This window comes from Hyla sarda, chromosome 11 (genome assembly GCF_029499605.1).
Source record: "Hyla sarda isolate aHylSar1 chromosome 11, aHylSar1.hap1, whole genome shotgun sequence".
NCBI classification, from domain to species: Eukaryota; Metazoa; Chordata; class Amphibia; order Anura; family Hylidae; genus Hyla; species Hyla sarda.
This window is the reverse complement of record NC_079199.1, coordinates 91249292-91262130: the sequence shown is the minus strand read 5'-3', so window position 1 is coordinate 91262130 and position 12839 is coordinate 91249292. Positions and strand designations below refer to the sequence as shown.

The 12839-nt window shown below is 39.9% G+C and overlaps 1 protein-coding gene across 1 annotated transcript; it reads right to left on the bottom strand.

The window, feature by feature from the left end:
* Nucleotides 1-851: 851 nt before the first annotated feature.
* LOC130294927 (olfactory receptor 5V1-like) lies at nucleotides 852-1790 on the bottom strand. The gene has a single exon (XM_056545079.1). It carries the CDS (start codon nucleotides 1788-1790, stop codon nucleotides 852-854), a length of 939 nt encoding a protein of 312 aa, XP_056401054.1.
* Between the last annotated feature and the right edge of the window lie 11049 nt (nucleotides 1791-12839).

Below are 12839 nucleotides of genomic sequence, written 5' to 3'. Positions count from 1 at the left end.
CAGTTTTAATTTTAATTTAGTAAATGCAAAAATGTCACATTGACATAAGTATTCAGACCCTTTACTCCGTCCAGTCTCCAGTCTTCTTGGGGGTGATGCCTTAAGGTTCACATACCAGAATTTGAGGATTTTCTGCCATTCTTCCCTGTAGATCCTATCTAGCTCTGTCTCAGAAGCCATTTTCAGGTCCCTCTAGAGATGTTCTATCAGGTTCAAGTCAGGGCTCTGGCCGGGCCACTCAAGGATCTTCACAGAGATGTCCCTAAGCTGCTCTCCTATTGTCATATCTGTGTGCTTAGGGTCATTGAGCAAGATTTATCAAAACCTGCGTAGAGGAAGAGGGGTAAAGTAGCCTATGGCAACCTGATTGGTTGCTGTGGACAACTGCACCACTCTTCCTCTACAAAGGTTTTGATAAATCTCCCCCATTGTCTTGTTGGAAGGGGAACCTTCACCTAGTCTGAGGTCCAGAGAACTTTGGATCAGGTTTTCATTAACCCCTTCCTAACCCATCATGTTTAATAGTGATTGGCATTTAAACATTTAATCCTGCTCATCCCCCCCCCCCCCCAGTGGCGATCTGATCAATAGCCATAGAGTGCTGATCTGATCAATAGCAATAGAGTGCTGATCTGATTAACAGTAATAAAATGCTGATGTCATCATTAGAATATTTTAACTTTGCCTTCCATCATATGACAGTACATTTTATTTATCACATTCCCCCTCAAAAAATCTTAACTTTATTTATAAAATAAAAATTTAATGTGACAAATGATATAACTACATCCAGTTCTGGATCAACACATTTAAAAAAAAATAAAACTAAATATTGCCCGTATGCGATTTGTTTAGAAAACAAAGAGAGAAAGTTCTTTAAAAAATCTCCTTAATAATTTTCTTGCAGAAATTTTCACCTCTTTGTTTCTCAAAGTATAAATGAATGGGTTCAATGTAGGAGTAACAACCGTATACATGAGTGCAAGGAATTTATCATATTGACTGCCTTTTGGTCTAATGTAAACAACAATAACTGTGCAATAAAACAAAAAAGCAACAATAAGATGGGAGGAGCAGGTCGAAAACGCTTTCTGTTTGCCTTCTGTACTCTCAATTTTTAACACAGTACATATAATGTGAGTGTACAAAGCCACAATGGTGAGGAATGGAAACACCACAGAAAGAACGGCAGCTAACTGAGTGGCCACGTTGCTTAAAGTTGGGTTGGAACAGGCCAAATTCTGCAATGGAGCCAAGTCACAAAAGAACTGGTTAATTTTGTTGGGGCCACAGTATTCCAGAAAAATGGTGCAAATTGTAGGTAGGAAAGAAACGATGAATTCAGCGATCCAGGGGAGCATGGCTAATCCACAACAAAATGTATGGGTCATTATAGCCGAATAACGTAAAGGGTTGTTAATAGCCAAGTATCGATCTAAGACCATAAGGGCAAGTAGGAAGCACTCAGTCTCACCCAAAGCATTTAGGGCATACATCTGGGCAAAGCAGCCAAGCATAGATATTGTCTTTGTAGCCTGCATAAGAAGGGCTAAGAGTTTTGGAATAGTTACAGAGACGAACATCATTTCCAGAATAGCAAAAGTTGTGATAAAAAGGTACATAGGAGTATGAAGCGAAGGGTCAAATATAACTATTATAATAATAGCAATGTTACCAAGTATACATACAATGTACGCTAGGAGAGCGACATAGAAAAGGACATTCTCAAATGTATCGAAACCAGAAAATCCCAGCAGAATAAATTCGGACGTTTTATTAATGTTTTGCATTTTGTCTTCATTCAAGGATTAAAATTAAAAAAAAAAGCAACATGGTTATAATTTGCATTTAAAGCGTGCCTTTCAGATCCCACAAAAAATGTTACTCAGTACCTCATCCTGATCATGTACATCATCAATTTTTATGTCTCTATCACCGATATTTCACTTAAAAATAGCATCTGAGAGCTGCTCAATGGCTCTTTCATCTATCCAAAGGGAGGGGGCGTGTCCATCTCTTGCCTGCACTGTGATGACTCCTCCTCCTCCCTCACTCTGCTGATTCACTGCTCTTGGAGGAGCCTGGCAACCGTGCTCTGTAACCCTTTCCTCTTTGGTTTTATGCTGTACACACACACAATGATTATTGGAGATTGCCTGTACTCTACCACCAAAGACAATATGGTGAGTGTATAACTTACATCTTCCTAAATCAATGCAAAGTTTAACGCTAATTGCACAATGGTTTTTTTTATGCCTACTTTTTAAATATTTTCCCTTTGTCATTCATGTGTATCATCTTTTGTCAGTCCTGTAATGCTGGGACATTTTTTGGGGGGGAAATAGTGTTGGAATAGTTGGAGGTACAGTTTTTTGCTAACTCTTTTTTGCAGCAACTACAACTCCCAGTATGGCCAGACATCCTTTGACTATCCAGGCATGCTTGGAGTTGTAATTTTACAACAGCTGGAGGCAGCCTTTACAACAGCTCCCGCAGCCTTGTCAATCAGCCATCTCGTGTCCATGACCCTTGGATACGCTCATGCTGCTGATGGACTCATTAGTGTCTCAGGTGTTATGAGGACCCCTAGTGGTGGGATTTGCAAAGGCAATTTTCTTTAATAAAATGTGAAATTTTAAAAGAAATATATTTGAAAAACGTTTGTTTTGCCAACGATGTACAACATATAAAAAGTTTTTATTTCTGACAACGCCCATTTAATTGTCAATAATATTTAACTGGGTATTTTGGTGTTTGAATAAAAATGTGTATGTTGCTAGGACAGAAATATACAAAGAAAAGTTATGCTGTAGGGGTCAATATATGGTGATGCAAAGCTATTTATGTTAAATAAAAGAAAAAGTAAAGCATAGTAAAAACTGCTGTAAACATTTAGTTTTGCTGTAATCATATTAACCTACAGAATAAAGTTAACCTGTCATTTGTCATACAAAACTAAGGAGACAAAAAGCTGGAGGAGGGCTGGTTGCGAGAGTCTCGACTACTAGTACAGCCTTGCATACAAATTCATGCTGCTCCTGCTGCCGTTCGTCCTCTGGTAGTTCTCACTGCGATAAACTGGACATTCAGGGTCCCTGGCGAGCTAGGAGACACATATAGGGGGAGATTTATCAAAACCAGTGCAGAGGAAAAGTTGGCCAGTTGCCCATAGCAACCAATCAGATTGCTTCTTTCATTTTGCAGAGGCCTTGTTAAAAATTAAAGAAGCAATCTGATTGGTTGTTATGGGCAACTGGGCAACTTTTCCCCAGGCAGATTTTGATAAATCTCCCCCGTAGTGTTTGAGGATAATTTATTAAAAACCTGGTCAACTTTGGGAACCGCTGTGAACAACGTGACAGTGCAGTAAAAGTATCCGGCTTGCTAGGGATCCTGAATGACCTGCTATATGTAATATACAGTGAATTACAACAAAAGAAAAATAAATAATAATTATAAAAATATAATAATAAAAACAGCAACAACTATTATTAATATTATTATTACTATGATTATAATGATGAAGATGATGATGATTTTTATTAATATTATTAGTACAGTGGTCCCTCAACATACGATGGTAATCCGTTCCAAACGGACCATCGTTTGTTGAAACCATTGCATGTTGAGGGATCCGTGCAATGTAAAGTATAGGACAGTGGTCTACAACCTGCGGACCTCCAGATGTTGCAAAACCACAACACCCAGCATGCCCGGACAGCCAACGGCTGTCCGGGCATGCTGGGAGTTGAAGTTTTGCAACATCTGGAGGTCCGCAGGTTGAAGACCACTGTTAGAGGAAGTTGTACTCACCTGTCACCACCGCTCCGGACCATCACCGCTCGTCAACGCTGCCCGGGATGTCGATGTCCATCGCTGTCGCCGCGTCCCCGAGATGTCCCCGATGCTCCGGCAAGGCCTCTGCTTCCCCGGCATCCTCGCTCTGCGTCACCACCATCACGTTGCTACACACGCCGCTCCTATTGGATGACAGGACAGCGTGCGCAGCGACGTGATGACGACGATGGAGAGCACCGACAATGCAGGGATCCCGAAGAGGACACGCCGGAGCCCCGAGGACAGGTAAGTGATCGTCAGCGGACCACACGGGGCACCGTAAATGGCTATCCGGTGGCAGCTGAAGCAGTCAGCGCTGCCGGATAGCAGTGTATGCGATGGCCCCGACATACAAAAGCATCCTATGTTGATGCTGCCTTCAACATGCGATGGCCTCTGAGAGGCCATTGTATATTGAAATGATCGTATGTCGGGGCCATCGTAGATCGATTGGTCACTGTATTATATATGCAAGTTATATATTATTATTATTATTATTGTTATTATTATTATTAATAATAAGTGCATCATTGCCTCATCAACCTTTAGGACCCAAATGCCATTCCATTCCTCTGAATGGGATTGTTACTGAACCAAGTGCTTGAATTTTGACAAATTCCATTCAGATCAATGGAACAAATGTGTACACGCTCTTCTGGAAAAACATCTGTATTAAACACAATCCAAAGTAACATTTTACTCATGTCCTTGAAGTGCTGTTGCAGTCCCTTCTCCAGCTATGCAGGGTACTAGAGCACATTTAATAAAAGAGTACTTACTTGCTTAGTTTCATTGCAGCTTCAATACTATAAAGCTATAAGTAACTCAAAAACACCATCGGTCGAGGGTTCTCCATAATTGCAATTATGACGCTGAATACAATAGAACATGTTTCTATTACAATGAGTGGAGAAGAAGTCTATATATATACTGTAAACCGGACTCACCTCTCATATGACATAACCACAGAGGATTTATATTTACAGAACATTGACTGAAAGAATCTCAGGAGACGTGCACCAGTAATTGGAAAACTGGAGTGGGTAAAATTAAAATAAATGTCCACAAATTATTATTGTAAATAGTCTGATTGGTTATAAAATAAAAAGTACATTTTTTAGTTAGGGAACATGGGAACATTCACACTACATTTTTGTTTCCTTTTACCACATGCATTGTTTAGGAAAATATTTATGTTAGCAGATGTATGGTACTGTATGGCATCCATTTATCTGGTTTCCATTGACTTTTTTTTTAATGCCATTAACCTCTTGAGAACAAAGGCCATACCTGTACACCCTTGTCCTGCTTTCCTTCTATGCCGTGCGCTCAGGAGCTGAGAACGAGTCATAACTGGGTGGTCCAGCAGCTATCTGACGCCGGGACCCTTGGCTAATCTCGGACACCACCAATCACGGTGATGCTCAGCATTAACCCCTTTGACAAAGTGTTTAAAGTTGATTGTGGCATCTAAAATATAAAAAAGGTCACGTCCCAGCTGCTCAGCTATGCTGATTGGGACCACCGTGGTAACACTTTCAGCTGAGGACCTTATAGCCAAACAATCACCCATTGTACGTGCATTTCGTGACCTTCTGGTGGATATCTTCACTTCCTGTTGAGTCTTGTGACATCACATCCGATCTTCCACACAAATACCCGCCAATAATAATCATATTCAACATAGTAACATGTCACATGCTACAGGGTGTTCATATACTAATGTGCCACAAACAGGAAGTTAATATCCCCAACCATTCCCGTTTTATTAAGGTGTATCCAAATAAATGGCCCACCCTGTATAGAAACAACTTACAAACAATTTAATCTATGTGTTGAATTAATATTGATATTAGTTATGCAGATCGTACCATCATCCGATCACATGACCTCGCGTCACTCCTTCCACAGATGATTCGCCGGCAGTGTTGTTATCTCATGCTGGTCTGTACGTGGCATTTCTTACAATATCGTTGAGTCAGCGCATGTCTCCGCGGGCGCAAGTGCTCAGGAACTGAATTAGTATGCGCTTGACACATACACTGAGTGTGCGGCCATCTCCTGTACGGGCAAATAGCCATCTACATTTACAGACATACCCTTTTTACCGAAAAGTGCTCATCGTAGAATTGAAAGCCCCCAAAAGTTACAAAATGGCTTATATTTTAAAATTTTGCCCACAAATATTTGTTTTTGTTTTGTTTTGACGTAGATTTTGTGTGAAGGGATTGATGTCATTACAATGTAAAATTGGTGGCGCAAAAAACAAGCCCTCATATGGGTCTGTAGGTGGAAAATTCTAAGCGTTATGATTTTTAGAAGTGGTGGAGGAAAAAGCGAAAGTGCAAAAATGAAAAATGGCCTGGTCCTCAAGGGGTTAACCCCTTTTCCCATTTGTCAAATAAAAAACAATAAAAATAAACATATTTGGTATGGTCGCATGTGTAATTGTCCAAGCTATTAAAACAACAATATTTATCCCGTACGGTGAATGTCACAGATATAAAAAAAAATACCAAACCCAAGAATTGTGTCTTTTTATCAAATCATACCGCCCAAAAAATGAGGTAATAAAACGATCAAAAGGTCCACTCAATACCAAATTGGTACTGATACAAACAAAATAATTACGTGGCATAAAAATGAGCCCTAAAACAACCCGGTATACGAAAAAATCTAAAAGTTATAGGAGTCAGAAAATGGCAATAATTTTTTTTTTCTTAAAAGTTTAGATTTTTTTTTTTAAATTAGAAAAACCTGATGCAATTATACAAATTGGATATTGTTTTAATCATGCTGACCTAAAGTATCAAGATAACATGTTAGTTTGACTGCATAGTGAATGGCGTAAATTTCCATTTCACTTCACAAATATTTTTTTTTTCTGTTTTGGAGAAAGCAAGCCCTTATACTGGTGTGTAGAAAAAATAAAAGAGTTATGGCTATTAAAGAGCGAGAAGGAAAAAACGAAAGGGGAACAAAGAGAATTGTCTGGTCCTTAAGGGGTTAAAATGTACAGTGACGGCAGGTAAGCCAGGTATTGTGGCAGCAGTCAGTGGTGTATTTATCATGGAGGCTGATCCCAGGGGACCCCATCATGATTGCGATTGCTGCAACCATGATATGTATACCATGATATGTATATACAGTTTGTACCCCATTCACATGTAGCAGAAAAAACAGGAATTTTTGGTACCCTACAAATAATTCACAAATGGTTTGCCTATGGCAAATCCAACACATGTGAACGCAGAAGGAGGCAGGGGAGAGCAGCTTCTGTTCTCAAGTCCTTAAAAATCAAATTTGGTAATCACTAGAGATGAGTGAATAGTTTTGAAACATATTAAATTTGCCATTAATTTTACAAAAAGAAAATATTTTTGGGGGGGATTTTTCCAATGACCCAAGTCACAGAAACTCATGAAGCTAGGGCAGAGCTGATCGGTGGGAGCAGGTACCTATATTGCATTCTAGTCCATGCTACTCTAGATAGCTCTGTGGCACTCAACACTAGGACACAATGTAAACTACATTCTGAGCAGAAGACATAGGCTGCATTGCTCCTGTTTCTTAAATACTAGTCAGGCCAGGTGCAGAGTTCTTCCTGCCAATGCTACTTTACTTATTTAATTCCCCAGTTTAGCTTAGCAGCAAGATGTACAGCATATTTCTCTTCACTCAGTTGATGGTTTCTATGGCTCCCTAGCCACAGAGACTATGTAGAGAGCAAGGACACCTGTCATTTTGAAAGATGTCCTAGCTTGTCTACAGGAAACAGTAATGTGCTTACATGACTGCTCACTGTATGGTCCACAGGGGTAAGTAGGGATACTATTAAGGCTCTAAACTCACTCTGGGGCCCGTATAGCTTTAGTTGCACCACTGTACATAACAGTGTCACTCCTGTCCATGGACTGTTTAAGATACTGTATTCAAGAATGACACAGTCTTTGTTTCTTTTAATCTATCCACCTTCTTGCATATAAATGTATACACAAAATAACATTCACAAATATCATCTCTTGGATAACTGACATTTCAGATGCAATTCATTGCTTCAATAACAGAATACAAAACTAGATTTATACCAAACATATTTATGTACATAAAAATGAAAGAGAGTTTTACATTCTACAGGTTTTATTAAGGTTTTTATAAAGCCCAGCTATTTTGTTGTTTTTTTTTTGTCTTTTTTACAAATTCAGGATATGCTTTACAGTAAGCTCAATAGACGTTGATACAATGAACATCTCCCAAACGCTATTCTTTATATGTATTGAGTTTGTAAACATGCTAAATGACCTAGTCAGAAGTAATTTTACAGGGAGGGGAAGGCTGAGCTACTATTGGCTTATCTTATCTATGTACTGGTGTCACCTTTAGCTGCAATTATGTGCTGATCCCTTTCCAGAAGCCTCCTGTCATGTCTGTGTTCACACACAGCTATTGGATTTGCTTGTGCATGAACAGTTTTATGTTCCCTGGCCAGGGAATAATTAAAGCCTTTGGCATTCTAGCCAATAGCTTTTAAGGTGTGTCTAGATAAGGATCAGCTCAGCCTAGCTTCTGGGCTGGTGATTGAGATCATTACATTTGGACTTTCTGAGATCCTGACATGGAGCTCTTGGTGAAACACTCTTTATTTGAGCTTTTAATCTGCTATCTCTATCTTAGCATGCAACTTGTATGTTCTGGTTTTAGCCATGGTTATATGGTTTGTTTATTTGGTTTTAGGAATTGTATATCCTTTCTCCTATGTGTCTGTTCACACTGTGTTTTCTCTTGTATCCAATTTCTGTGTTATTGCTCCATGGGGACTCCGTGTCTACTGGAGGTTTTATGAGAGATTGCTATTCCTGTCTTGTGTTCAGTGTGAACAGTATTCTATAATTTTATCCTGTTGTATCTTTTTTTTTGAGTTTTAACTTGGCATCCCTGTTACCTGTCCATGGGGGCTCCATGTCTCCTGGAGGTGTTCTGAGGGTTTGCGATTATTCCTGTTTAGCGATAGATCCCTGTTACCGGTCCATGGGGACTTTATGTCTACTGGAGGTTCTGGGGGATAAATGTTATATTAATGTCTGTTCCTGGAGTCTGTTTAGACTCATCTGTTTCCTTGTTTGGTGTTTTTAACTCTATTTGTTTATTAGTTCATTATTCAGATCTTTGGAGTTTTTGTACATGCACTGATCATAGAGTACATGTTCATTTAGCTAGTGTTTTCCTCTGTGCTTTACCATTGGTCTATGGTGTCCTCTGAACTTAATCTGTTATAGAGTTCTATGTTCCTGTTATGCTTCTGGTTTGTGACCGACTGTTTATTAGTATGTGTTTTTAGGCCCCTGCACTTTAGCTCAGGGAGGGACTTGCACCCAGTTGTCGATCCACCGGTTAGGGTGGATGGGCAAGTAGCCAGGATGGGCGAGAGCAGTTTTAGGGTCAGTTTAGGGTTCACTATCCCTGTCCCCTGGTTGGTCCCTGACACCTCCTCCTTATCATCGCAGACCAAACAGAAAGTCTAGGTCTAGTGTAAACCTAGTGGCTAGATTGAAAACTGCAAGATTTTAGGATTATTTTCTAATATAGATAGTATAATGGAACATTAGAAAAAACATTACCAAAATTCTTAAAAATATGTTTAACATACCAACTTGATTTAAACAGATTATTTTCTGATGACACCTTTGCATTAAATTCAAGTCTTATGATAGGATATGCCATCATGATCTCTAGACTTCACTTATCCTGTGAATCCCAGAATTAGTAAATAAAGCTGGCTTCAATCCAATATATACAGCAAAGGACACACAATATTTTCTGGAGGTGGATGTCCGTGCTGCCAGTGGATAAAATACCTTTATATACCTGCCTTTTGTTTTTGTTTGCACGCCAGACGAAAAGGTCATCCCGGCCTCGAAACGCGTTGTATGTTTCCTTACTTTACCGTTGGTCAAGTTTCCATTCATCGATCCATTGGCAGCGCGGCCATCCACTTCCAGAAAATACTTTGTGTCCTTTGTTGTATGCATTGCACGCCGGCATGGTGTTGTAAGGCTGCAGCAGCCAGATCTTCTACTGTGTGATCTTGCCCTCAGGAGTGTTGTGCCTTGTTCTGCGCAACTCGAGAAGGTTAGCATAAACAGTATCTGAACAACTCTGTTATCGAAGTAACGTCTGATGCACATAGGAGCGTTCTGTGTCTTTTTCTGTTTGTTCAATCCAATATATGGGGGTGCTCCCAGCCACCTTACTGTGTGCAAGGAAAACGTAGAAGTAGATACAGAAATAGATCAGCATTGCAGCCCCATTAGCCTTAGGATTAGTGGGAGATGTTGATCCCCCCCACCCGTCATAAAGTGATGGTAAATCCTTGTGATAAACCATTACTTAACATGTTGATAAAAAAAAAAACTTTAAATCAACACTATGCTTTAATTCGTACATGTTTGTTTCTTTTTTTCCATGGTAGCTTAGTAGTTAGCACTGTTGCCTTAAAGCAATGAGATCCTAGGTCGCATATTTATGCTACATTTCTTTGTCTTTGTTTGTTTTTTTTATATCGGCTTTTGATCTTTGCCTGATCCTTGAGTATGCAGTTTATCCTAGCTGGGATCATAGCTCAGTAAAAATTCAGGCAATGCTAAGAAATTTGCACAAACTCTAATGCTTTTAAAAACCTTCAGTGTTTCATGAAGACCATATAGACTATGACTAAGAGTACCTTGTACTTGTCGGTTTATTTTGTGACCATCTTCTTTATGTCATGTGCTTGTATTTTATTATTTTTTAAATAAAGTTTTTTTTTAACATAGTGAGATTACACTGTACGCCATAATGGGGGGAGGGACCAGGGTTATAGCCTCTAAGAGCTGTGGAGTATGTTAGCACTATTAACATGAATAAAATAAGTAAATATTTATTAATTTATTTATTCTTTCTTTCCTACTGCTGAGGCATTCACAATATACAGTATTTCACATAAGTAAGTACACCCCTCACATTTATGTAAATATTTTCTTCTATCTTTTCATGTGACCACACTGAAGAGATGACCCTCTCCTATAAAGTAAAGTAGTTACTGCATGGCTTGTATAACAGTGTTTATTGTTGTATCCCCTCAAAATAACTCAACACACAACGGTTGATGCCTTAAAGGGGTACTCCGGTGGAAAAAAAATTTTGTAAATCAACTGGTGCCATTAACAATCTTAATCCTTCCAGGACTTATCAGCTGTTGTATGCTCCGCAGGAAGTTATTTTCTTTTTTAATTTCTTTTCTGTCTGACCACAGTGCTCTCTAATGACAGCTCTGTCCATGTGTGGAACTGTCCAGAGCAGGATAGGTTTCCTATGGGGATTTTCTCCTGCTATGGACAGTTCCTGATATGGACAGAGGTGTCAGCAGAGAGCACTGTGGTAAGACAGAAAATAAATTCAAAAATAAAAGAACTTCCTCTGGAGTATACAGCAGCTGATAAGTACTGGAAGGATTAAGATTTTTAAATAGAAGTAATTTACAAATGTGTATAACGTTCTGGCACTAGTTGATTAAAAAAAATTATTTTCCACTGGAGTACCCCTTTTTTTTTTTTTTTTGAAAATTCGTTTCTTCTTGCTTGCCTTTTAAACAAGAGTACCCCTTTAATGCTCTTTATCACGGAGTTCACTCCAGAACTTCATATTCGCCACTAGAGTCCTCTCCAACTCCTCCATGACACCATTTCAGGACTGGTGAATGTTGAGACCTTGCGCTCCCCACCTTTCATTTGAGGATGCCCCAGTGATGCTCAATAGCATTTGGGTCTGGAGATATGCTTAGCCAGTCCATCACCTTTACTCTTAGCTTCTTTAGCAATGAAGTGGTCAACTTGGAGGTGTGTTTGGGGTAGTAATCATGTTGGAATACTGCCCTGCCATCCAGTTTTTAAAGGGAGGGGGTCATGTTCTACTTCAGTATGCCACAGTACATATTGGCATTCATGGTTCCCTCAATGAACTCTAGCTCCTCAGTGCCAGCAGCCATCATGCAGCCCCAGACTATGACACTCAGACAACAATGCTTTACTATTAGAAATACATTCTTGTCTTCTTACTCCTCACCTGGTTGCCACCACACATGCTTGACACCATCTGAACCAAATATGTTTATCTTGGTCTCATTGGACAACAGGACATGGTCCCAGTAATTTATTTTCTCAGTCTGGTTGGCTTCAGTAAACTATAGGCTTTCTTCTGCTTCCTCTTTAGAAGAAACTTCCCACTTGGACAATAGCAATGTAGACAAATTAAATGTAGTATAGAGGATAGGGCGAGTGGCACGGCACTGCTGTAACTAGTGGACTCGATGTGGTATAGGTGGATGGATGTGAATGAGGGTGGTGGTGCGCTGGTCAAAACTGAGGCACAGTTGAAATAATGGAGTGAAGACAAAGGATCAGACCGGCAGACTCACCACGTTTCTCTTCTTCTTTATTTGCGTCAGCAAAGCATAGACAAATACTCACAAACAAGGGGGGTCAGGACGTGCAGTGGGGGGACAAACTGGCAACAGACTCCGTTTCGCACGGGCCACCGTGCTTCCTCTGGCCGGAGGAAGCACGGTGGCCCGTGCGAAACGGAGTCTGTTGCCAGTTTGTCCCCCCACTGCACGTCCTGACCCCCCTTGTTTGTGAGTATTTGTCTATGCTTTGCTGACACAAATAAAGAAGAAGAGAAACGTGGTGAGTCTGCCGGTCTGATCCTTTGTCTTCACTTCATTAAATTAAATGTAGTGTGCAGCCAATTTTTTGAGCACTTACAGATTAACCCCTCACCCTTTTAACCTCTTCAGCAATACCAACTCCACTCTTATGCCTATGTCCCAAAAACAAATTCTGGATATGATGTAGAGTACATGCTCTCAACTTATTTGCTTGACCATGGTGAGGCTTGTTCTAAGTGGAACCTATCCTTTAAAAAATGCAGTATGGCCCACTATGTAGCAGCTCAGTTTCAGAGATAGC

Excerpts from the sequence above, each read along its gene's own strand:
- LOC130294927 (XM_056545079.1), bottom strand. The coding sequence starts at position 1,790 with ATGCAAAACATTAATAAAACGTCCGAATTTATTCTGCTGGGATTTTCT.